This window comes from Salminus brasiliensis, chromosome 13, assembly GCF_030463535.1.
Source record: "Salminus brasiliensis chromosome 13, fSalBra1.hap2, whole genome shotgun sequence".
Classification (NCBI taxonomy): domain Eukaryota; kingdom Metazoa; phylum Chordata; class Actinopteri; order Characiformes; family Bryconidae; genus Salminus; species Salminus brasiliensis.
Window position 1 is genome coordinate 33019127 of NC_132890.1, and position 27378 is coordinate 33046504.

The window sequence follows — 27378 nt, forward strand, 5'->3', positions numbered from 1 at the left end:
AGCTTGGGGCAAATACTGGGAGTAGGTAGTCAGGCAGGCAGTCAGTGGAGCAGGCAACAGGCGAGCTGACCACACACACACACACACACACACACTCACACAGCGTGGGAAGAGACAACCGAGCCGAGATCAGACTAATATTAGACTGAGATCAGACTCCCTCTCTACCCCCCTGTCTCTCTCTCTCTCTCTCTGAGCAGCCAGCACTAAACCCAAACCGAGCGGAGCCGCCGGTGATCGCAGAGCAGTCCGCTTCCCTCCAGGCACTCATGGCGCTGTGTAACGGGGATACCAAGGTCAGTAAACATCCCTATCGCTACACAGAACCGCGCTACCCAGTCCGGCTTTGGCGGTATGAGCACTGCGGCTGGCCCGGCCCGGCCCGGGCTGAGCTGGGGTAACGCAGCGCAGCGCAGCGCTAGCCGGCTCCGGCCTGCCTGCCTCGGCTTAAAACTTAGTGTAGGGTCGCGCCCGGTGGCGGCTAGCTACCTAGCTACCTACCGAGCTACCTAGCTAGCTTACACAGTCGTGCATTCTGCCGCTTGAATTGAACCCTGTCACCGCACTGCGAATGTAATAAGTCTGCCTCCTAGACTTGTAGCTCCCCTGGGGACATTTTTTGCACTTGGAGGTGCAGTTTTGGTGAGCTAAACTCTGAGGCTATCTCCGCTAGCTAGGGCTAGCTAGCCTGCCTGCTAGCTAAGCACCGCCGCTGCCGCCTGCGAGGCTAACAGCGCTAACTAGCTAACCGAGACCCGCCGAGTTAGGAGAATATCCGAGCCCGGTTCTGGTTCTTCTCATCGAAACGCACCCGGGCCCTGATTATACTAGCGCTAATGAAGTGCCGGGTCTGGATGTGGGTGTTTTCCCACGCACGGTTTTTAGGAAAGCTGCTGTGTGGCTGTGGTTGCCAGCAGCACGCTGCCTGCCTGCCTGCCTGCCTGCCTGCCTGCCTGACCCCAGGCTCAGGGCTAAGATGTGGCACAGGCCGTCGCAGTTTGTATGTTTTACACTCGTGTTTAATCGCAGTGCAGTTGTTCTGCACGCTCAGGGTCACTTCAGAGCCGTGTTTAGGGTGCTAGATCGTATCAGGCTTGAAAAGTTTTCAGGGAAAGTTGAATCCTCCAACCACGTGGGGAGTGTTTCTACTCCATGGCTCGTGTTAGCTGAGCCTGTAGTGGCAGAAAATGGAGCGACGGTGTGCGACTGTTTACATCCACTCCAGAGATCCTCCCGTCTGATTTCTTTGACTAAACTACAGATTTTAGGGTGCAAGACAAACAGCAAAGGCCTAATCATCAGGCATGCATAATGCCATACTCACTGCATTCACGATTGTGCTGCTATTGTGTTGTTTGTAAGCCATGTGGTGTAAAACCTCTGTGTCTATTTCAGATGGGATAGTAGCTGTGACTGTACAGTCTATGGATTGCACAAGGCCATGAATTGCAAGCATTCCTGATGCAGTCCTAGATAGATAAAATAGACCTTTTCCATTTAGCTCTAGACATGACTTTAGGTCCTCTCTTTAGTAAATAAAGGATAAAGGATAAAGTATTTGTCACTGCGAAATGTGTCCTCCGCATTTAACCCATCTGGTAGTGAACACACACTCACACACACACATGTGTTAGGGGCAGTCTGCAGTGAGTACACACACACACACACACACACCCAGAGCGGTGGGCAGCCAACTCCAGCGCCCGGAGAGCAGAGAGGGTAAAGGGCCTTGCTCAAGGGCCCGACAGTGGCAGCTTGCCGAGCAAGCACGGGAATCGAACCCACAACAGAGAGCCTGTGCATATAAAGGCCGTGCTGGGCTGGGGTTGCGTAGTGGATAACATCACTGCAGGCTGCAGTTTGGACTGATGATATTAGCTGATCTTGATGACCCATTGGTTTCATGGTGTCCAGTGTCAGTCACCCCTCGGAGATTTGTCACTTGGACCCCGTTTTATACGTCTTGAGGATCAGGACTGAATCTGGACTAACGGCCAAGCCGCATAAAATGCAAGTGTATACGCAAAAAAAAAAAAAATATATATATACACACGAGTCCGATCACTCAAACCACTTTAAGGCGCATTTGAGCCATGTTATAAGAGTGTAAACACATCTGTCTCTCTAATACGCATTCGACAACCAAAACCCCTCCCAGTACAACCGAAACGACAATAATAATAGCCGAGCAATGACTGAAATTGTGTATTTTGTCCCACAGAGCAATCGGATTTCAGTCTAACCAGAGATGCGCTCGACTACCTGAATGTGAATGCACGCAGACTGGTCTCACAAAGTGAGCAGGAGTAAACCAGGTCAAAGTGTGAATCTGCCGAAAGTCTGTACTTCACTGTAAATGTTTCTCTTACCCTGGATTTAGGTGATCACACAGGACATGTCTGGTGTCCAAAGTTTGCTTCTTCATTTGTGTGGCTAACAGACCCTAGTCTGGTCGTCCAAATCATTTGGCTCAGTACATAAGATACTTTTATGGTCGTTGCACAGTGTACAATGCAATTGAGAAGCAATCCAGTGGTGCTTACACTTACAATAAGTCAAAAATGATGTACATATAAACGAAAAGTACAAATAAAAGCTAAAGTTCTCTACATAAATTATTTTAAGACATTGCCGGAAAATTGCTAGTGAGGTAGCAATGAGGTATTGCACATGCCCGGAGTTATTTAAAGAAAGATATTGCACTGAAAGTGCAGTCATGATAATTTAACAAAATATAAAAATTAGATACAGTCACAGTGGAATGAGTCCAGGGGTTTTATTCAATTTGGCTTAAGTTTTAATTCTCGTATTGCACTAGGGTAAAAACCTGGACAGCAGCAGGTCCAATAGATAATGTCCTGGGTGAGACGAGTCGAGACAGGCTCTTGCACATCTTTCGAACTGCATCCAGGTCTTCGTTAAGTTGGCGCGGTCTCGTCAGTGTGGTTTACGACACTGTGAACCGTAAAACTGAACTTGACTGTGTAGCTGAATGCTGGCAGGAGCCGTCCTAAACACTGGTAAATGTACGTTTACTTTTATGGCATTTGGCGGACGCTTTTATCCAGAGGTACTTAAGCTGAATCGTGTAACATGGCGTGGTGTACTTGCCCAGCTGGGGACTCGAACCGTGCCACAGGGAAGGCTGTGTCGTGATCTCATTATGCTACACCAACTGATTTTTAGAGTTTACAGCGAGCTAGACTGTGCCTTAGACTTTGTAGACAATCTGCAGCTCCTTAAATAAATAACAGCTGGATGTGGTTTGAGGGGATTTAAAGAAGCTTATGGACTTTACAGAAAATACATGGGTGACTTAACTTTCGGTGTTTGTTAGCAATGATAGCCTCGTTGACGCAGTGCTAAAATACAGAAGACATGCTACACGCATCTTGGCAGAGTAGCTACGTCTGGGCTAAGTGTTGAATTGGGTAAATTAGTTTTTTGCCAGACGGCTCCTTTAATTTACCTCTGTGAACTGTATTACGGGCCCTTGATAGATGACCAATCAAAAGTAGTCATAGGAATAAGTTAATAATAAGTCATAGGAAAATATTTGTGTAGGTATTGATAGCTGATCTTAACTGATTATTATGTTATCAGTGATTTTTAACACAGTTTCATTTCATACACAAAGCAAAAATTCAATCAAAATAGTGGATCGAATCTGGTTGAAATGAGTAAAGACTGAAACCAGTGCCTAAGTCGTTCATTAAAAGTTACATATATATATATATATATATATATATATATATATATATATATATATATATATATATATATATATATATATATATATATATACACACACACACACACACACACACATTCTTACTAAACAGCACCGCGACTGTGCTGAGATTGAACCCTGTGTGCTACATATCTTGCCATGGCCATGTGATGGCATATGTAACAGGCGGCACAATGGAACCACTACATCTAGAAGGACATCACGCGTGCCGTCGTATTTCACAGAACATTGTAAAGACTGACTCTAGCATCTGCAGAGTCTCCATGAAGCATCGCTGTGGTCATGCTTGTTTCATAGCTGAGTTCATGCCTGACGCGAGCCGTGCATCACCTATCCGAGCTTCACGTGATTCTGCATTTGCGTTGACCTGAAGAGACACGTCCATTTAGACTGGGGTCATGCAGTCATGCTCATCTCACGCAGCTCACGTGCTTCCTAATGTCATTACAGGGCTTAATGAATATCAGCTCTTCCTGCTTAGCCTGTACAGTTTGATGGATCAGTCTTTCTTTCTTGCAGCTGGATATCAGTAGCGAGCCGAAAGATGCGCTGTGCGACTATGAGGGGGCCGTGGTCATCCTGGACGCTGGGGCGCAGTATGGGAAGGTGATTGACCGGCGAGTGCGAGAGCTGTTTGTCCAGTCGGAGATCCTGCCCCTAGAGACCCCTGCCTTCGCCATCAGAGAACAGGGCTTCAGGTGAGGCGAGAGATCCAGGTTTTCACTCTAGCCCCAAATACAGCAGATCAGTCAGGACATGTTCGGTGTGTCTTGGCTGTTAAATCATAACATCACCAATTTTATCTCCGTAAAGACACCCCCAAAAACGTCTCTCATCCTGCCAAAAATTAACCACTTTTCTCTCAGCACAGTATGTGGTATAATGAAGTGCATTGTGGTCCAATTTGAAAGCGGAATACATTTACATTGAAGGCCTTTAGGAGATGCTTTTCTTCAGAGAGACTTAGAAAAGTGCTTCACTGTTCACTCAGAAAATATACTTAGCTAGTTTGTACAGACTAGGATTCAGAAGATTCCTCTAAGCTTAGATACTACTCAATACAGAAGTCAGTATGGAAACACAATACTCTACATACTCTACACTCTGTCTCTAAGTACTTTTGGAAGAGGAAGGTCTTCAGTCTGGGTTTGAAGACCGCGAGTGTTGGACTCTGCTGTTCGGACACCCAGGGGAAGCTCGTTCCACCACTTCAGTGCAGGACAGAAAAAAGTCTGGACGCTCGTCTTCCATGGACCTTAAAGAATGGCGGGTCGAGCCGAGCCGTACTTGAAGCTGGAAGGACTCTTGGTGCAGATCGGCTTTTGACCATTGCCATCAAGTACGGAGGAGCTGGCTGGTCCAGTCTTGGCTTTGTAGACCAGAGTCAGGGTTCTGAATCTGATGCAGGCAGCAGCTACAGGAAGCCAGTGAAGAGAGAGAACACAGCAAAGGAAGTGCACATGGCTGAACTTTGTTTTTTTTTGGTTTCTGGATACTGGGTTAATTGCAGGGTCGGATGGTTCACAAAGGGAGACCAGCCAGAAAGGAAATGATACTGGAAAGCGGGACGTCCCAGTGTTCGCTTACTTTTGTGTGTTAACTTGTTTACATATCTTGCATAGATCTCTAAGGCATATTAATTAAGTTTGAGGTGTGTCTTCCCAGAGATAAAATTGATGACCGCCCAGGTTTCGTTTTCCAGTGGTAACAACATTAGCCCTAGCATCTTTTAGACCATAGAAGCACATGCCAGTTACCAAACTGGTCTTGGCTGATTGACCACATCTGAAGTCAGAGAAATCAGGTTGTATTTATTTGTTCTTTTTTGATTTTATTATTGTTTATTTACACTATGACCTGAGGATTGCTGGTTCAAATCCTGCGTAATACTGCCTGCCATCAGCAGCCGGCGCCTGAGAGGGCACAATTGGCCTTGCTCCCTCCATGTGTGTAGATGGCTCTCTCTCACTCTTTCCACAGCACTTCTGGCTGATATAGGCGGCTACTAGCAGATGGTAGGGTGTCTACTTGGTGCTCCCGTTGCAATGGTAGAAGGAGAGTACTAAAAAGTGGGTTGGGTAACTGGCTATCTAGAAATGTGTGTGTGTGTGTGTGTGGGGGGGGTCTATTCCTTTAAACCTGCAGTTCACACCACATATAAGTAAGTAGAGTATAAACTACATCAGCCCCATAACTCCAAAGGAGCGAATCGTCAGGCATCAGGTGTGACTTGGCTGTGGACAACATTTAGAGTAAGTTTTATTTGCTGCTTTATAACCCACATTTCTCAGAACCTCAGAAGTGTTTTATAAATAAACATACAGTGACACCTATTCTGTTAACACCCCTACCAATCTCGGCCTGGTTACTTGCTTTGCTTCTGCCACTCTCTTGCCTTTGTGCAGATCTCCTCAGAACAGCGTGTTGTAAAACCCCATAAAAAGGTGAACTCCCACACTCCTTTGTTCTCTGGCTTTTTCTTCACTCTTCCAGCTAATCACAGAGCGGTTCACTGAGAGCACTATTGGCTGACAGGGAGAGTAAATTCCTTGAGTCCTTTTAGTTTTTCGTCTGCAGACACACGACGCCTTGCTTTTGAAAGGTTTTTCTGGATGGAGCTTTCGCCTGTAGGAACATCGCTGTTTCCTTTTAATTCCTGCCCTGTTTATCGTGCTTCTCCCAGCCAACCCACGCATTGGCTGGCCAGAGTGGCATCGCACCTTAAAACACAATAGGAGTCCTGCTGAGACATACACACATTATATATATATATATATATATATATATATACACATACACACACACACACACACACACGTTTACCGCCGTGCAGTGAATGTACTGCTACCCCATACGGTGTGAGGAAATGTGCGAATTAGATTTTTCTCCTGGTCTTTCTGTGAGGCTATGAAGAGAAAACGAACATGTTGCATTCGCAGTGCTTTTCCGTTTTAGAGCCAGAGATGCTGGATACGTTCGGCCCTGTGGGGTTTATTTTGGTTCCAGCTGTTCAATTGAATAAACAGGAAGGCGTACAGTTTTTTGTACAGATGCAAAAAAACCTAAACAACACACTTAGGGCTGTGGTACACTTTCGGAGGCTGTATAATCAGCAATTTTATCCTGTTATAATTTGGGTAGATTAGAGTACGGAGAGCGCTGAGCAGATGCGCTTCGGGACAAACTGTGAGATTTCTCCCTACATAATTACAGCCCAGAAATGCCAGTTTTGTTTGTTGGTGTTTTGATCTGCTTTCTTATGAAGGGAAGAGGAAAAAGAAGTTTGTGTTATGTGCTGTAGAGGATGGCACATGCTACTATTCTTTCTAATGATTTAGCACTAGGGATGGGCAATACAGTAAAACTGTTATTACAAAAATTACACATTTTCACAATACACGATATTCATCAAGATATATATGATAGCAGAAGTAAACATCAGTAGCAACACATTCTTAAAAACTGCAGAACTTCAGATACTGTCCCGTACTGAGTACGATGATTTTTATTTAGAAAAATTTGCAATTGGTCAGTGTTTTTTAAGGGCTCACCATATCCGATATAAAATATCGTCACACTGCCCACCACTTTATAGCACCCAAAACAACCTCCAGAAGTGTCCAACTTGGAGGTCTGCACTCTCCTGGGACCCACCATTGTATCATGAGTGGGACAACACCTGCATGTAGAGAAATCCCCCAAATTATTGAATTCCATTCTTGTAGGCTGTGTCCCAAACCGCACACTCCTACACTAAATAGTAGGTACAAACAGTGCACCGCCATTAGACGTGCATCATCAGTGTAGTGTGTAAAGTATAAAAAAAGCCTGTGGTTTGTTGTTGGAGATGGAGGAGAAACGATCAGACTGCCACAGCTGTGCAGAGCCTACCGATATACAAGAGTTTGTGATTTATGTGTTTGCCGGTATATTGGCATCGCTGTGTGTGCAGCTCCAGGGAGCTGGGGGGTTCAATCCCCTCTCCTGTCACTGCCTGTGAGGAGTTTGGTGTGCGTTTTATTATTATTATTATTATTATTATTATATATCTTATTATTTTTTTGTCTTTTTGACCTTTGGTCCACCACAAGCGTTGCTCTTTACCACCCCGTTACAGAATTTATCGGAGAGAGAAATTGTATATGCCATTTAAATTTAAATAGGAAAAGGTTCAGCAAAGCAGCACCATGGATTACATTGACCAGACTGAGAATTCCTCACATCATTATTCACATAGCCAGGATGTTTTGGACAGTGGTTGGTTTAGCATGTACTGTACAAAGTGTGTTGTGTTTGTGTTTTGTTTGTTTATTTAGTTATTTATTTTTATTAAATAAATATATATAAATAGTGCTTCTCTGTTCTCAGGGCCATCATCATATCTGGAGGTCCTAATTCGGTCTACGCAGAAGACGCACCCTGGTTTGACCCTGCCATATTCACCATTGGGAAACCTGTCCTGGGCATCTGCTATGGCATGCAGGTGAGCGAGTGATCCTGCACAGGCTGATCTGAATTAATCTGAATTTCACCACAAAATACAAACACAAAAAAACACAAATGTAAATGGAGGGCTACAAGCTTTACATTATTTAATGAATTACTTTTATTATATATGAACATTGATCAAGAGAGCAGACCAAAAAAATACGTACCGTATTCTGTTACAGTACTTTATGCACAGTAATGCACAAGAGGGAGCGTTATACTGTGAGATTGGTGCTGGTGTGCTCTGACCGAAGGAGTGTTCGGCACTCCACCTTGTGTATTATTGTGACATTATTGTAACATTTGCTGCACTTAGATTTTTTTTATTATTTTATTCAAATGACAAAATAAAAAACAGTAGTCTGGCTGCAGGATGCTTATTTACATCAAAGAAAAAATGGCTCAGATCTGTAAGCAAGCCCTGCTGCATTTAAATGCTGATAAAGGGTCATACTGCTCTCTGTTCTCCACCTCATCAGAATAACAGGTTTTATGTGGTGGTCTTTTTTTAATTACTTTATTTATTTTATGTATTTATTTTTGAATTTTTGAGATGGGACAGCAGAGCAGCTCTGCTACTGATGTAGATGAAGCTATAGAAGGTTTTATTTGTATTGGGGAAGGTTTGCTTTTGTAGTTAATGCACACTTGCCATTATCAGGAGATACTGCTTAGGGCATTCAGAATGTCTTTCAGCCAATTGCATTGTGAATTTCTGTATACCATCATGTTTATTAGTATTGCTTTAATACCAGCTTCAGTCTCACTGCCTGCTTGTGTGAATTAGATGATGAATAAAGTGTTCGGGGGAACAGTACACAGAAAAAGTGTGAGAGAAGACGGTGTGTTCAGCATTGGGATCGACAACTCCTGCTCACTTTTCAGGTGCGTGTTCACAGTGAAGCAAATCAGGTTTCCATGTGCGTCAATATTCTGTGTAATACAATGTATAGAAATACTCCACCATCATTTACTATAAATGGTGTGTTTGTGTGTATGGGTCCACAGGGGTCTGCAGAAGGAGGAGCTGGTGCTGTTGACTCACGGTGACAGTGTGGATAAAGTAGCAGATGGATTCAAAGTCGTCGCCCAGTCTGGCAACATTATTGCAGGTGGGCCGAGCACCAATCTTCAGGTTTTGCTCCTGCTCATGTGATCTTCCTCAGTGTAAATCGTAATGCTAGTATTTCCTTTACTTCCAGTCTTAACGTGTGTGAAGAGATTTATTTGGTTGATGTCTTATAAGTCATGTGATTTATAGAATTCTTCAAAATTTTGGCACTGATTAGCAAATTTTACTTAATTTAAAGTTGGTTTATAAATGAGAATTGAGTTCACTGTGTAAGAGTGCAGATGACGTAGTCGTGTGTTCTTCAAGGACAGAATTATACCCTCTCCTTCTCAGGCATTGCTAACGAACAGAAGAAGCTCTATGGCACTCAGTTTCACCCCGAAGTGGATCTGACTGAGCGGGGCATGGACATGCTGCGGAACTTCCTGTTCGAGATCGCTGGCTGCACCAGCAACTTCACCGTGCAGAACAGGCAACTGTCCTGCATTCGTGAAATTCAGGAGAAAGTGGACAAGTCCAAAGTGCTGGTGAGGAACTGCCTGAAGTTACAGAAATAATTCAAATTGAACAGTTCCAGTAGTCAGATTTAGCATTTTTCCGTTACACAGATATAGTTGATCATCCAAGACATGTTCAGTATCAGAAGTTTACTTCTTAAACTTTGCGCTGGAGCTGTGAGGCCCAGTGCTTGCACATAACAAGTAGTTTTCTCAGTGCAATACCCAGCATGTATTATGCAAATACACTGTATAATTATTGGGAATCCCCTCTGTAGTGTAAAGAGATCCATTCATGCAGAAGCTATGTAGTATGGATGTGATATTTGGCTACTACAGTACCCAGCATGTATTGCGCAAATACAGCATACAACCTTTGAGGATTTGCCCCATGGGGTCAAAAATTTATTCATATAGAGGCTACGAATTACATTAACATTAGCAGTCTGGCTTCCTCCTTTTAAATAAAAGCGTTTCAAGCAGTCCACCACGGTTGTAGTCCCACCCACCTTGAAGATTGGTCATCAGAAAGGGGGTTTCCTAGTTTTTAAATAGGAAAAGCTTGCTCTAGACATTACTGCAGATGTAAGTAAGTGTATTTGCAACAGTGGTGGTTTAGTGGTGGTTATTTCTTTCATTTTGGCTGGAGTATCCCTTTAAGCAGTCTGACGTAGGCTTGCTTATGTGGCTTACTGTTATCTTAAAATATGAGCAGAAGTGCTTTATAGATAACAGAATGCCATACAGCTTAAAAAACAACATACGCATAGTTGGGGTGAACATTTTCAGTACGTTTTGGCAACATTAGCCTTGTAGCTTCACTGAAAAACTTAAGAAGCAAACTGATCATACACTTTTAGGTTTGGAGGGGGAAATTCTGTGAGTTAGATTTTTGGTATTTTTCAAGCTTATCCACCTCTTGGATCAGATTCCTCTATTACTTCCGGGAGCAGTTCCTAAATTAACATTGCTACTCTAAGCAACTTTATAAATACAAGACCAAGTGCTTGAATACTAGGCAGGTGTTAAAACACTATATACCTAAAACCACAGTTAAATAGGCTAGGTGGTAATTGCTTTGTAGCTGCATGAGTGTGTGTGTGAGGGGGCATTTGTAAAGGTCCCTAATGGTACACTGGAATCGTATTGGATCTAATGACCTCATTTAAATGCATACAGTTTCAGGCTCAGATCTGATCATTATTAGCAGACTAATTCCTCTAATTCCTCTCATTTCTGAGTAATCCAGGGACTTGAGGTGGAGCTTGTGTCTGTGTGTACGCGTTAGCACATGCTTAATTGCATGTGTGTGGTATGGGGGCAAGTAATTAAAAGCTCCAATTAATCTGTGCTCTTTCCTGAAGCTAGGTGATTGCCTGCCTCAGTAAATTGGGCCTTCTCTCTAGTGAATATACTGAGGCCTATATTGGATTTAGATTCTTTCTGCCATTCTTAGTTCCATTAAGCCTTGCCTTGTGTGCCTCTTACTGTGTTTATTTTTGAGGATGGGGAGGGTCAGATGGTAGCAATGCTGATGACTTACAGTGTGATTGTGGCCAACTACTGGATGGGCTATCTGAATTTGTTAGGCATGTCCAGAAATGCCCCAGTGCTTCAGAAATGTAGATAGTGTGGCATTGGGCCGGTTTCCCCAGACAGGAATTTAGTCTGGGTATAAGAAAATAGTATTGCTATTAATAATAATATATTATTATGATGATGATGATTATTATTATTAAGAACCAACGCAGTATTCCAAAACAGTTTATTTATTGATTATTTTTTTTATTGACTAATGTAAGAACGTTATCACAATACAATAATAACAGTACAACAATATATCACCTTGCTTTTAATATTGCAGTATATTGAATTGAAGTATTGGGCCTCCTGCTCATTTATTGATTTCCTCAGAATTAAGGGTATTAAAGAGCCTATCCTGCTTTTGTTGAAGTAACTGTCTCCGTTGTCCAGGGATGAAGAATTTCTACTAGATTTTGGGAGGGGTATTGCTGTTAGGATTTGATGGAGCTTCATCATTTCTGAGAACATGGTTCCAGGGCGCCACAGCTCAATGCTGGGCGAAGCTATGCGAAGCTTTACCTCTCTAACCCACACCTGGAGAGTCCTATTGCCAATACTTATTTACTGGGGCTAGAATAACTGGTTTTGTACTTTTACAGTTTACATGTGTCAGCAAGGGGGCAACTTAAAGGACCTAAATGCATTTATTAGCAGGGGTGTCCACAAACATTTGGACATCTTGTGTACGTATCATATTACAGGTTATTGCTAATACACAGTCCTAGGGTTAAGACTAGGATCCTAGGATTAAGCCAAGACTAGGCTTAATCCTTATTTGGGGAAATGTGTTTGGGTTTTGTTAAGTGATATTAGTGCTGTAGGTTTAATCACAGCAAGTACTAAGAACTATAAATTGTGTGTGTGTCTGTGTGTAGGTGTTGTTGAGTGGTGGTGTGGACTCCACTGTGTGCACAGCCCTGCTGAATAAGGCTCTGAACCAGGATCAGGTTATTGCTGTCCACATCGATAACGGCTTTATGAGGAAGAGAGAGAGCCAGAGCGTAGAGGAGGCACTCACCAAACTCGGCATTAAGCTTAAAGGTATCAAAACGACTATTTATTACAAATCATCACGTAATGTAATATGCAGATCCATTAGTGGTAGTATCATAAAATGGTAATTACTGTTAAAGCTGCATGATAAGGTTTATAAAATGTAGTAATAAATCATACAAAATGAGTATATAGAATGCATTTAGTAATTTCAGAGCATAATATTAATAATTGATAGACAAGTTATTTATTATTAAGATTATAAATGTACATTTGCATTAACATCTGGCGAAAGACGTGTGCATTATCAGTATAGACAAAATGACTACATACAGTAATGTGGAGTAACCTCTTACTCTGTCTTTGTAGTGGTAAATGCAGCACACACATTCTACAATGGGACCACAACACTGCCCATCTCAGAGGAGGACCGCACGCCCAGGAAACGCATCAGCAAGACCCTCAACATGACCACCAACCCTGAAGAGAAGAGGAAGATCATTGGCGATACCTTTGTCAAGGTGTGTAGAAGAAACACCGTGCACTTTTAGGCAAAGTCGCAGACAAGGAAGGTTCATGGTGGTCTCACTGTTACCGTAGGGGGAAATATGGGCTGTGAACAATGTTATTAGCAGAGAAACGCTCACTGTATTTTAATATGCTGCTTATCATAAATGTTTTAATGAGTATCTTTGTGTATTTACCATGACTGATAAAATCAGTGCAAATGTTGGGGGTTTTCCCCTATTGATTCATCTTAACTCGCAGCTTTCAGTAATATACTGCAGCACTGGAGTAGCTCAATAGTAGGTAAATTTGCAGATGCCTCGAGTTGAACCCAAAGTATAATTGCCCTGCTTTTTTCAGTGCTGCCCAGAATGAGTCTGTTGCTCCTGTGTTTTTTCTTTGTATGAAGTGGCCAAAGTGCTTAGGATTTATTTATTAAATATTCAATAAATGATAATAAATATTTCCATGTGTGTCCTTGTCCAGGTAGCGAATGAGGTGATCGGTGAGATGAACCTGAAGCCTGAGGAGGTTTACCTTGCACAGGGCACACTCAGACCAGACCTGATTGAAAGCGCCTCCCACCTGGCCAGCGGCAAAGCCGAGGTCATCAAAACGCACCACAACGACACTGAGCTCATCCGCAAGCTCAGAGATGAGGTACGACCTGTAATATAATATACATAATAATTTATTATTATTATTATTAGTAGTAGTAGTAGTATTTATTTTTTTATTCATTTATTTTTTAATTGGGAGCACCCCCATCATTCCAGAGAACACAGTTCTTCCACAGCTCAATGCTGGGGTGCTTTATACCCCTCTAGCCCACACCTGGTATTAGGCAGCATGGTGCCAAAAGGTGCATGTTCATCTGCTCCAGAGAGTCCTATTCTATTGTCAGTCCTTCTCTGTGGGGTCTAGACAAGCTGTGTGTGTGCATTTTCACATCTGTGTCAGCAATGGGTGTAACAAAGTAGCTAAATGCATCCATTAGAAGGGGTGTCCACAAACATTTGGACATGTAGTGTGCTTTTTTTTTAAGAAAGATATTTAATGTAATCTATTGCTTAATTATCACAATAGATGAAAGAAAGGCATCACCCAGAAAGAAAACACTCATATGGGATGTGCTGTCTTCCCTGGTCTTAAGGAAATCTTGCTTATCGTGTGTGTGTGTGTGTGTGTGTGTGTGTGTGTGTGTGTGTGTGTGTGTGTGTGTGTGTGTGTGTGTGTGTGTGGCATGGCCACCAGGGGAAGGTAATCGAGCCACTGAAAGATTTCCACAAGGATGAAGTGCGGGCACTGGGCAGAGAGCTGGGGCTCCCAGAGGAGATTGTCTCTAGACACCCCTTCCCTGGTGAGTACTAGCCAGAGCTTCACAGGCACTTACAGAGAGGCAGTCCAAGATTCCACGGATCACTGTTTTCAGATCATCTTCACAGTTTGCGAGAGAAATGCTTACAGTATATAGGGTGTCCAGCACTGGGCAAGGCAAGCCAAAAGGTCCAGCACAGATTTGCTGTTTCTTATTTTTAAACACACTTGATTTAACTCTGCAGTTACTTGCCTGGACTAAGGTCTACATGAGTTGAAAATGGGGACAGTGATCCAACGGAAAACCGTGCTTTGAGTGCCAGCATTTAGTGAATAGGTTTTATTTCTCATGTTACATAAGATAAATAACATGCCAATGAACTGATTATAGTATTTATATCAATATCCTTTCACTAAATCTGTCACTGGATCAAATATCTAGCTATACTAAATGGACAAAAGTATTGGGACACCTGCTCATTCATTGTTTCTTCTAATATCAAGGGTAATAAGAGTTTGTCCTGCTTTTGTTTGAGTAGCTGTCTCTACTGTCCAGGGAGGGATTTCTATTTTTTGTTTTTTGTTTTGGAGGAGCATTGCTCTAAAGATTTGATAGCATTTAGCGAGAAGAGCATTAGTGAGGTCAAGATGTTGGATGATCAGCACCCCGACTCATTCATCATTCAGAGAACACTGCTCCACAGCTCAATGCCGAGGGGCTTTATACTCCTCTAGCCGACGCCTGGCATTAGGACATATAGGTTAATGTTTATTTGCTCTAGTGAGTCCTATTCTATTGGCAGTACTTCTCTATAGGGACTAGACAAGCTGTGTGTGTGCATTTGCACATCTGTGTCAGCAATAGGGGCAACTTAATGTAGCTAAATGCATTCAGTAGAAGGGTGTCCACAAACATTTGGACTTGTAGTGTGTGTATATGTAGTGTATTTTTTCAGTGAGTGATACCTGCGTTGACTCTGAGCATGTTTGTGAATTATAGGTCCAGGCTTGGCCATTAGAGTCATCTGTGCTGATGAGCCATACGTCTGCAAAGACTTTGCTGAGACCAACAACATCCTGAAAATCATCACAGACTTCTCCGCCAGTGTTAAAAAGGTAGGAGGGTTTCCTTGATCGAGGTAACGAACATTATTGCCAAATTCTGCTAAGCTGTATACCTTAAGAGTTCCCTTCGCTTGGACTTTATTGTACAAGCTTGAGTTAAGATTAAGCCTCATCTGGTTGCTTTGTGAAATATCTGCCCGTACAGAAAACAGCACTGTATTGTAAGGTTTTATGGAACAGAATTAAGAATTTTGCCTGATGCTAATTAAAAGCCTCAGGCTTAAATTTGTGGTCACTAATGACTGAAATCTCTGAGCATTGTGGTTCAGGTGCCAAGATGCAGTTATAAAGTAATTCTTTATGAATATGGATTTTTGAATCTATTTTGATGCATATAAATCTGTACAGCGCCCTGTACACACATTAAAACCACTGTGGGTTAAGACATAATAAAGCAGTCATTACTTATTATTTAATAATTATTTTATCATGTGTTTGTGAATTGAAATGTAGCCTTAACACAGTCTGCTTGCGTCTGTAGATCTTTTAAAAATTTTTTCATTATTTTTATTATTTATTTATTTTTTTAAGAATAAAGTAATAATGTTTATTACAGCCTTACAGTCTTTTTCTATAAGATGTAAGCATAACTGGCATTTTCTGTAAAAGTGTAGAGCACAATTTCTGTTTATTTATTTACTAACTTTAACCTAATGAGGGGAAAATGACATGTAACATTATAGACTACCCACCACATTTAGGTTCAGCAGAGAAACAGTAATTGCATACTTTTGCATTAGCTTTTGTCTGCTAAGTGTTTTTAATATGTTGTATAAAACTTCCAAGAATCCTTTACTTTTCTACCCTAGTTAAATAAAGGTAAAATAAAAAAGGGGGGGGGTTAAATAAAATCATATTTTCCACCTCTGTTTGTTACATTTGCGTATGAACCTTTTCTTTTTATTTATTTCTTTTTAGCCACACACTCTGCTGCAGAGAGTGAAGTCCTGCATATCAGACGAGGAAGAGGAGAAACTGATGCAGATCACCAGCCTTCATTCACTAAATGCCTTCCTGCTGCCAATCAAAACTGTGGGCGTCCAGGTGAGCCATGTTCCTTCAGCGCTTTTTCCCCCCATTGCAGCAACTTCTTATAGAGTTGCATCCAGGCTATAATTACATGTAATGTAATTATATCAACAGTTTTCAACAGGCTGGGAGAGTCTTGGAGTTTGTATGGTGTTATGCTGTAAATCACTGTTTATAATGGTTAATAATGCAGTTCAGTGGGGTAAACTTTAACGATGGTTTAAGGGAACACAGATGGATAGATTCAGGGAAACAGGTCAGTAATAGGCAGGCTGTGGTCCGGGCCCGTGACGCAGACCTTGTCCTACCTGAACCTATAACCAATAATCTGTTGAACCTACGGCCAACTCACAAGCACTGTAAATGTAATGTGACGCTACTCGGCAGATCAGATCTGTGCAGTCTGACTTGAGTGAGTGACCGGCAAGAGCTGGGAGATAGCAGTTGAATAAGAAAGAGGGTCAGTGGAAAGGAAGTTCATGTGGCCGCCCTGAAAAGAGAAAAGTGGAGCGATAACCAAGCTTTTAATCTGGAGCGGACAGACTGGTACGTTTCCGCCTCCCACAGGCTGCAGGCTAAACCAGTGAGGAAAAAAGAAGTTACCAAGAACTTTATATTTTTATGTTTTATTTATTATTAAGTGCACAACTCCTTTTTGGTGCACAAACACAGTATTTTTATTTTTATTGTTTTTTTTAACTTGAATTAACAAAATATATAATATTACAGTACTAAAAATAATTGTATTCATTTATAGAATGTTTTAAATTTTTATATGTAATCCAGTTCAGTGTTTAAAAAATGACATTAGAAACTACTAGGCTACTTCAGGATGCAGGATATGGCATGGAATCATAATAATGCATGTGACCTTGAGATTCCAGACCTTGGCTTGAGGGACCGACCGACCTCCTGACCTCCCTCTTCTACACTCATGTTTCTGCACCTACCTACCTACCTCACGTCTTCTTCTACACTTATGTTTCTGCATAGGTTTTTATAGCAAATGTGGACATTGAAACTAGCATCAGGCTTTTAATTCCAGCTAGTGTTTAGAGGAGTTGGACTAAGCAGCTTTGGTGCCTTAAAGAAGGCCTTGTTGCTGCTACACGTGGGCTATAGCCTGCTAGTGTCTCAACTTGCCAGTAGTGAGTTAATAAGGGAAAAAGGTCTTAGCCGCTTTCTTCAGTGCTGTAAACTCATTTCTGCCCTTTACTAACTGAGCAGCGCCATTCATTCCTAGACCCTCCCTCTCTCTCTGTGTGTTTATGCTGCTGCCCCTGCTCTGTGGTTAACCGCAGTCATTGTGACGCAGTCTATTTCAGTCTGTTTATGTCTGCTTTCTCTTCCCTCACCTCTTTTTCTCCTTTTCACAATGTTTGCATTGCAGAATACTGGCTGGCTTTTGGAAGTTGTGTGAAACTGCTAAGCTGCAGCCGACGTTCTGATTTCTGTCTTGACAGTCTGATCATATACAGCTGCCTTTTGAAGCAGGGGAACTTCTTTCAGCTCGAGTCTGTGAATAATGAATGTGTTTAGAACGGGGATGTGAAGCTTTTTTTTTCTTCTTGGTTTAAACCAGGACTCGCTGAAAAATCCAGCAGACATTAATCCCCGAGTCATGTATTCTGAGTGAGTCTTTAATGCTGTGATCCTGCCATTTAGCTGGCAGTTCAAATATTTCCAAGTGGCCTTCAGAGTATCAATGTGTAGTTAATTATCAGATGTTCTGTTTGTGGAGCCGCAGTTGATTATAGTTCAAAATGTGTACACTACATGTCCAAATGTTTGTGGACACCCCTTCTAATGAACGCGTTCAGCTACTTTGTTACACCCATTGCTGACACAGATGCTCACACACTTGTCTAGGCCCTGTAGAGAAGCACTGCCAATAGAATAGGACTCTCTGGAGCAGATAACAAACAACATTTTGGCACCATGCTGCTGCCTAATGCCAGGCGTGGGCTAGAGGGGTTTAAAGCCCCCCAGCATTGAGTTGTGGAATTGTTTTCTCACTTGCGCTCTTGTTGCTGAATGCAATCAAATCCTCTCAGACGTACGGTAGAAGTTTTGTACAAAGCGGACTTTCCTGGACAGTAGACAGTTACTCCAACAACAAGTAGGATAAGCTCTTATTTAATACCCTTAATTTCAGAAGAAACGGTGAACGAGCAAGTGTCTCTATACTTTTGTCCATAGATTGTAGTGCAGTACCGGTTCTTGCTCATGCTTAATTAGTGTAGTATTGGCATACTATTTTAAATATTTGCAGGGCGAATGTCTGTTTAATCAGAAGGTAGTTGTTCAGGATGGTTTTGTTGGTTTGTGGGGAAATTGCTTCCTTGCTTATATGCCTGTCGTTGTATTAAGTGTACACAGGCTCATGCTCTCTGTAACACTCGTGCATGGGACTTTAGCTTCTGCTGGGCTTCCTCTTCTCCAAGTCAGAAAATTACAGTTTACTGCCATGGCTGAACAGACCGGAGCAGGGCTGGGTGTTCTTTCCCACACTTCCTGTCCCAGGACCACAGACGACTGCTAAATTTACCCTGCTGCTCAGAGCCTAAGCCCTGGGAGGGAGAACAGTGGAAGAACTGATGACTGAGAGTGAGCAATCAGGTCATCAGTGCAGTTTCATGGGTTTAAATGTTATGCCGGTCTGGTAAATGGTGCCGTCCCTCTTTAGCATGCCTGGAGAGAAAGTGTGGCTCAAGTGTTAGTCAGTGTGTCTATATATATATATATATATATATATATATATATATATATATATATATATATATATATATATATATATATATATACAGTGTATCTCCCATCTTTGTTATTATTCTTTACTGCATTATTACCCGCTGTATTTCTGTCACTGTAAACTTGCCACTTGCAGGCAATTCTTTGTACATTCATATGTGAGAGATGACTGATCTGTATGGATGGACAGAAAATGCTGGATCGGATGTTGGAGGAACCGCTAGTCTGAATCAGCACACTCTTATGACCGAGTGGGATTAGCTGTGTTTCTTTATGTGGGGCAGTAGTGTTTGAAAAGCTTGAGCTGATGCTCATGTTAAGCAAAGTGCTGGTAAAAAAAAAGCCCCTTTGATTTTATAAACGTAAAAATATAGGATCGCATTGGCCCAGTAAATACTCCTACGAGTAATTAGGAGTTTATTTTGTTGGAACCGTGTTGAAAGAAAGCGTGGCTACATCTCACTTCTGGTGCAGTCAGATGCAAAAAGTTGGGCACTGATTATTAAATGTTAATAAAAAATAAGGCTACAAAAAAACCTTTTAATACACAATTAGCCTACTGTTTAGTTGCTCAATTTTACAATAAGACGTTTAATTATGGTTTTATCTCTATATATCTCTAAAGTAGGGCTGGGCAGTTACTTGAAAATGAATTAAAATATTACGATATTTGGGGTACGTTGACCTGGAAACGCCATATATTTTATCTTCCTCTGTTTCTCTTATCTTGCACAGGGCGACTCGCGGTCGTACAGCTACGTTTGTGGGTTGACCAGTAAAGAAGCTCCTCACTGGGAATCGCTCATGTTCCTTGCCAGACTCATCCCTCGTATCTGCCATTCCATTAACAGGTAAACCCACATGCCTCCCCTTACACATGTCCTTTTTAAACTGTAGCTGCCCCTGTTTCTGGCTGCAGGGAGAGAACGTTTAATAGGATTCCTGACTGTTAGGACTTGGGATGCCTTAAAATATTCTGTATGAACCAAGTGGAAATGTTTGTTTTATTTTGGAAAGACATGAAAAATAGGGGGAATTATCTACTAATAGATCAATGTGAGGATATCGTAGGGCTGCACTGGACTTACACTGGTCCTACGGGATGTAAGATAGTGAAGTTATTAGGATTACAGTAGTGTACTGTTACATTGTGTTATAGACTGTAAACAGAATACCACAAATTTCTTATTATTCTCAGAGTTTTAAAAGTGAACAAAAATTTTACTAATTGAGGAAATAATCAACAGATTAATCTACAATGAAAATAATCATTTGCTGGAAACAAAATAGTTAATCTCGTGTTACTTTCTTATTTATTTATTTTTAAAAAGAGACATTTTTCATATACTTCCATTAATCAAGTGTTTCAGACATGAACAAAAGTTTTACTACAGTTAAACTAAACAAATACTGTTTTTATTCATTTTAAAGATAATAATAATTATAATAATAATAATGATAAGGACTACACCAAGTTGACAAACGGTGAAATACTGTAAAACAGTGATGTTTTCCGACCTTCTGAGACCCTAGTTGTTACATTTGAGATGTCGCACTCTAGCCAAATCTGGAAAGGTGAAGTAATATATGAGTTAAATTGCTTGGTGTTAAACTCTGAGTTTCTTTCTCAGTGGAAAAAGATAACTGTTTAATACTGCAACAAAAATGGCTTCTGGTAGTGGGGTTTAGCCTATTTCTGATTATAAATATGTATTTTGTTTAGTTTAGGCAACATACTTTAAATGGTGTTGGACAGGTACATCATATTGGGGCTTGTATGTCTAAAGCGAACAGTTGGGGATCTGTTTAAATATTAAGAGCATTGATTGTAGTTGTTACATCAGCAGTTATTTGAGTTACTAACCCTGTAGATCGGATGCAGCTTTCCTAGTTCTTTCTCACTTTCTGACCAGTAAAAAAAAAAAAAAACATTCCCATTACTCACATGTCTAACCTACTCTCGACCTTTCTCCAGGCTTTCTTTTGCGTCCTTAAACAGTGTCCTGTGTGTTTAGATTGTTTGACTATGATGATGACTGTCTTATTGGCTGGTGTTTCCATTCTCTGTTTCCTGTAGAGTTGTGTACGTCTTCGGGTCACACGTAAAGGAACCTCCCACAGACATCACTCCCACCTTCCTGACCACTGGCGTACTTAGCACCCTCAGACAGGCAGACTTTGTGGCCCACTCCATCCTGAGGGAGTCTGGTAAGAGCTGCTTTGCTCGTGCGGTCTGCAGCACAGTGGAAATGGTTGACTGAACATTGATCAGACCTTCTGCATGAAGTCTAATTCTGCACCACTGTGGCTTTTAAGAAGCTCCATTTAATGTCTTGTCTGGAAAGTCTGCAGACTCCGGATATCAAATGTTGGGCAGCAGACATTAAAAATGTAAATGATGAGGGGATTGAAAGTCGCTGGTGCTGTACTCACTAAGTGTTAAAGAGGAGTGAATTGATATCGCTGTGTCTTCCCAGGTTACTCAAGTAAGATCAGTCAAATGCCTGTCATTCTGGTGCCGCTGCATTTCGACCGAGACCCTCTGCAGAAGCAGCCCTCCTGCAGGCGTTCCGTCGTCATTAGAACCTTCATCACTAGTGACTTCATGACCGGCATCCCTGCCACACCCGATAACCACATCCCTGAGGAGGTGGGCACTTATTCCTCTGCTCCTGTATCTGAGTTTATCCCTCTGAGGCACTTTTTGAAAATGTTTTAAAACTCTGTATCGGTCAATTTCCCACTTCCACCAGTCAATTTTCTTTTTCTTGATGAGCACTGGAGCTATGAGGCTTGCTAACCAACATTGGACCTCAACAGTCACCCAAAGTCATTTTCATTCAAGCCTGATTTAAAGCTTAAAGATTGACTATTTGTGTTTTTAATTTGCAGCAACATTGGCCTGATTGCTTCGGTGCTGAACTAAACAAGCAAAATTTGGACACTAAACAGGTCTTGGCTGACTGTCTGTCGAACTCTAGCTTCAGTCTAAAACGTGGGGCTTATGAAGAATCGCTTATGAAGGATTCTAAGATAAACACCAATAAGTTCAGAAGACTGTTCTTAAATGCAATTCTCCAAAAAGTCTTACTAGGTTCTCAGATATTCTCTTAAAATTCTCCTTAACTTCTTTAGGGACATGTTGTTTTCTTATTTAGGCCAATTATCTTTTATGCCGTATTCCACAGCTCATCATAAACAATGCTAAATAACATCCATCATCATTTCCAACAGAATCCAACTAAGCCTTTGAACATGTTCAGTAAACGAGAGCTAAACGTGAATGTTTCTCATGTAGAAATTGACAACCTCCTCTTTAAATTCAGTTAAAGGAAACATTTAATTCTAGTAATTCAACTATTAAAGCTGATGATTTTAGGACCTCTGAACTTCTGACCACTTTGAGGCTATCGTAAGAAAATATTTTAAAGAATATATATTTAGAATCTTAAGTGAAAAGTTAAGAAGAAAAATCCAAAAGTTCCTAAGAAGGTTTTTTGAAGGATTTGAATTTATATGAACTTTTTTCTTAAGCATGAAGTTAAGAAAACTGGCACATCTAGGGCTGGGCGATATGGTAAAAATACTACACCACAATGTTTAAAGACTTTTTTGGCGATGCATGATATTCATCACAATACATGTAATCACAGGCTAAAAACATCAGTAGTGAAAGATTCTTATAAACTACTATTCAGATCCTCTCCTGTACTGAATACAGTGATTTATACTCAACATCTGCTGCTCTTCATCTAATTAACCCTTCAGTCTAATTACACTGTTAGTAATGAAACCTGCAGCTGATCAGTGTTTATTAAGCACCAAGAGTCTCCTCCATATGCTTAGAAAAGCATATTTTTATCACGAAAAAAACAAATTTATCACAATACGATAAAAAATAGTCATGTTGCCCAGCTCTAGGCACATCTGAAGAATTTCTTTCTTACGACACTTGTGCGTCTGAGTATTAGAAACAGGTATGTTTTTAATGTAGGAGATCTGGATGGATAGGTTTTAAACTTGTCGGAGTAACAGTGATGCTTTCCGTGGCATATAGCTAAATTCCTAGCTGCTAGTGACCTGTAATGATCATATAATGTGCAGATGTTCATTTTTATTAATTTAGCTTCAATACTAATCTATTAAATCAGGATAGTTCTCTGTGTAGTAAATAGGGGGTTTAATGGTATATGTGTTTGTGAAGGAAGCTCATAGACACTTATAAGCAATCAAAAATGCATATTTTATAAGGAGAACAGCGCTGTGCAGTGTAAAATCCTCATAAGCAAGTGTATGCAAGATTGTCACACCACAATATCTCGGTGCTGAGCACTTTATCTCTAAGGTTGACTTAATCTTTAAGGTTCTAGTAAACAAGGCTGTCAATATAGTTACAAAGATAGCTCAGTAAAGAACGGCTCCCCTCAAATAAGTGTGATGGTACATGTTTGCCAACAGTGTGATTTTACACAATAAATCTGTGAGGGTCTATGGCTAATACCAAGGTTTCTATTTTTACATAGTCACTTCTCTCTTCTACCTGCAGGTGGTGCTGAAGATGGTTAGTGAGATCAAAAAGATCCCAGGCATCTCCAGGGTGATGTACGATCTCACGTCCAAACCTCCGGGAACCACAGAGTGGGAGTAGAGTGGACTGGCTCTCCTACTTCTCTCCCTTTTTTCTTTCTGTACCCTCCCCCCTCCCCCCTTCCTACCCTCCCATCCCAATATACCGGTGTTGCCACACTCCCCAATCTCCCCCTTGCCCCCAACCTTCAGAGAATACAACATTCCCTATGATGGCAGGCAGTACTGTGATTAGCACACACCCGAAGCCGCTACTTCAACACTGCCTCATTTTCTGGGGCTTTTATTATTATTATTATTATTATTATTAATAAAAGCTCATCATTGGTTTATAATGATGGTTCAACTATTGGGTTTATTTCAGGTATCAGCCATCTGTGTTGTGACAGGTTGTTACTTTTCTGCTAATGCTAAAACGTCAACGGTCAGACTTCTGGCAGGCCGATGTGTCCTTGCAGACTGTGACGCACAGTAAACAGCTTGTTGACAGGCAGACGTTTCAAGAGGTTTTCCAGCATCGCTGCTTTATTGTCCTCCTGAACCAGCTCTGGTGCACTGGTGCAAGTTTTTTTTTTTTTCTGTTTGTTTATTGTTTTTTTGTTTTTTGTTTTTTTTAAATATATTCTTCCCTCTGGCGGTTTCTGGCAGTATTTATTATGAAGTTAGCTGCAGGCAGTAGTAGCTCAATCACCCACTCATGATGTGACCAATCTCTTTTTCTTTTCTTTGCTTTTTTTGGGTGTGTTTTAACTTTATTTGCCAAATATAGTTGATTATTTGAGGCTGAGGGGCTCAGAGAGCTACCACTGTGTTGAGTTCATTTTTATCTTCTATTCCGGTCATGCCTTTCTCATAATGTGGTATGGAAGCCCACCTCACCAGACAGACGTGTTCCTGTATGCATTGCTGTCATGCTTAAACCTTTTATTTCGGAAATGGCAAGTTGGAAGAAGGAACCCCCCCCAAAAAAGTCACTTTTGAGCATTTCTATTGGTCATTCATGATAAAATCCTGAAAAGAAACAACTGCTACATTTGAAATGTTGGAAAACAAGGGTGGTATAAATGTTGGTATTTTGAAATAATGACGTTTCTTAAAATAAGGATGAACGTCATTATTTCCCTACTGTTGTATGGCTGCGTGATGATGGAAAAACAACTGACATTGCAGTGGTGTTTTTTTTGTAATATATTTACAATAAATGATAATACTATATAATAACAGGTCATGGAAAATGAGAACAGTGGGAGTTTTCCTTTTATATCAAGCTGCATGTTGGGTTTAATTTACCTTGCGTCACCTTGCACGTTCTGTGATGATGCACGTTGAGATGACTGTGCTGAAACGATCTATTGAGCAGCCCTGCACTGTAGTCCTTGTTTTAGAGATGCTAAGTCAGTATTTCAGGAAAGAACTGAACAGCTTTATTGTTAAGGCTGCATAACGCTGCATAAGCCTTCCATGACTTTAATGTCATAAACCTACGTAAACGTTTATAAAGGCTTATTCCTGCAGGTCATGGTTGTTAGAGGCTGCTTTCGAGGTAGTTTCACCTCAGCAGGTGTTACGGCAGCTGTTGCTTTTTTGGAATAAACGTTTATAAAAGGTGTAGGTTTAGTCTGTCAGTCGTCCTTAGCGGCTTATGTAGGTGCCCGGTAGCTTTATGAACGCTGCTCTTACTTCAGCACGAGGCAAATTGTGACGTATTGCTGCCAGACATGGGATTCTCCTGCACTTGGGAGGAATGGGCTTCCGTCCTGTAGAGAACAGTGAATAGTTAGACGGAAACGTTCTGCTGTGAAGGAGCTTCCTGGAGAGTTGGAGGCTTGCTGGACTTTGTGCCTGATTCTTTCTTTTTTTTTTTTGTGTTGTTGTTGGTCAGGGACGTGAAACTTATCCAGACTTACTGACACTCCCGCAGAGGAGAGCAAACTAACGTGCTGCATATTTGTGTCTTTCTGCTTTTTAAGGAAAAGGATGATGACGAGACATTGAGTAGAGAAAGTAAATACATATATATAAATTGATGTCTTTTTTTTTTTTATTATTATTTTTTTTTATTAATAACCCCCCCCCCCTTTCTCCACCCTCATCCTGGTCGTTCTGGTCATGGGGTCACTTTGGCTGCTCATGTATGGGATACGTTTTTGCACATTAATTGCATCTTGTTTTGTTCAAGACCGTAAGGCCTTGGTGCTTCTCTCTCTCTCTGTCTGTCTGTCTGTCTCTCTGTCTGTCTCTCTCTCTGTCTGTCTCTCTCTCTCTCTGTCTGTCTCTCTCTCTCTCTGTCTGTCTCTCTCTCTCTCTGTCTGTCTGTCTCTCTCTCTGTCTCTCTCTCTCTCTCTCTCTCTCTCTGTCTCTCTCTCTCTCTCTCTCTCTCTCTCTCTCTCTGTCTGTCTGTCTCTCTCTCTCTCTCTCTCTCTCTCTGTCTGTCTGTCTCTCTCTCTGTCTGTCTGTCTCTCTCTCTGTCTGTCTGTCTGTCTCTCTCTCTGTCTGTCTGTCTGTCTCTCTCTCTCTCTCTCTCTCTCTCTCTCTCTCTGTGTCTGTCTCTCTGTGTCTGTCTGTCTGTCTGTGTGTGGCCGAGTAGTTTCTCCCATGGCCGGACAGCGGAGGCTTTAGCTTCAGGAACCGAGAAAGAAAGGGCGCTTCTGTTAACAAATCCATAAGCTATGAAGGGAACCCTCGCCAAAACGCAGCCCGAGGCGACACAGAGCACTGTGTGTGTGTAGAGCTTCTGCCAGCCTGCCGTCTGTCTTTATACCCGAACGATGGTCCGTGGAGGGTCTTTTTGTTCTGTTCCTCGACCCTAAGTGGAGGTTGCTTTGGGCAAAAACAGAAAGCTATGCCGGGCCCAACACTCAAACCTTTTGGCTGTCGATAAGATTTGAAGTGTCATAATGATGAATAACATGCCGAGCTATTTATTGTCTTTGTATGTTTCATTTCAGAATCCTCTTGTTTGGATAGCAAAAGAAAATGAGAAAACTAAAAAAGCAATGCAAGGTGGACTCTCGATCCTTGTCTTAACTGCAGACCTTGTTCTTAATGACTCTCTCTCTCTGTCTGTCTCTCTCTCGCTCTCTCTCTGTCGCCTTTTTACGTGCATATTTTACATGTGTCTACTTGGAAAGAAAATACAAGTAAACTGAACTTTAAAATAAGTAGTGGGTTGAACTGCAATATGACATGGCATTCAGTTTGATTTATGCAATTCTGTTCAAATTTCATTTTTTTTTCTTTTTTGTATAAGAATGAACAAAGCTGTTCGTTGTTTTTTTTTGTTGTTTTTTTCTCCTCCTTAGTATTGTGCCTCAAAACCAAGCCACTGCATGCAGTTTCCTGAAGAACTGAAATTTGTATGAGATCCGAGCTTTAATAAAGAAGTCCATGTTTAACTTTCCTTCATAGTCAGAGTGACGATGAGTGGCGAATCTGCTAAGTACTGCGTTCTGAAGGTCTTGGTTGGCTCAAGGGGGTGAGCTTGGTTGGGGTTAAACGGTCAGTGAGACCACTGTTGTAAGACTGCTGTAGACCACATTTTCTACAGTAGTTAAGCAAACGTCTTCGGGGGGGCTTTTACACAGGGACGCCCGAACGCCATTCTTTTACATTTACGTGTGTCATTTATCAAACCAGAGCGACTTACAAGGCTACTCGCAGTACAGCCGTGGGCCAAT

General features: G+C 41.5%; 1 protein-coding gene across 1 annotated transcript; it reads left to right on the forward strand.

Moving 5' to 3' along the window:
* Positions 1-27101, forward strand: gmps (guanine monophosphate synthase). Its single transcript, XM_072695664.1, has 16 exons — positions 1-296; positions 4271-4449; positions 8120-8234; positions 9027-9124; positions 9248-9351; positions 9645-9838; positions 12268-12433; positions 12755-12906; positions 13379-13552; positions 14147-14252; positions 15210-15325; positions 16253-16378; positions 19850-19965; positions 21192-21322; positions 21592-21764; positions 23661-27101. Exons 1-16 carry the CDS (start codon positions 270-272, stop codon positions 23760-23762), a joined length of 2079 nt encoding a protein of 692 aa, XP_072551765.1. The 5' UTR covers positions 1-269; the 3' UTR covers positions 23763-27101.
* The last annotated feature ends 277 nt before the right edge of the window (positions 27102-27378 follow it).

What these genes read in the sequence shown, in the direction of transcription:
- gmps (XM_072695664.1), top strand. Translation starts at nt 270, where the DNA reads ATGGCGCTGTGTAACGGGGATACCAAG. An exon ending in ATCAGAGAACAGGGCTTCAG is followed by an intron (nt 4,450 to 8,119) that starts GTGAGGCGAGAG and finishes CTCTGTTCTCAG; the next exon opens with GGCCATCATCATATCTGGAG. An exon ending in TCTCCGCCAGTGTTAAAAAG is followed by an intron (nt 15,326 to 16,252) that starts GTAGGAGGGTTT and finishes ATTTCTTTTTAG; the next exon opens with CCACACACTCTGCTGCAGAG.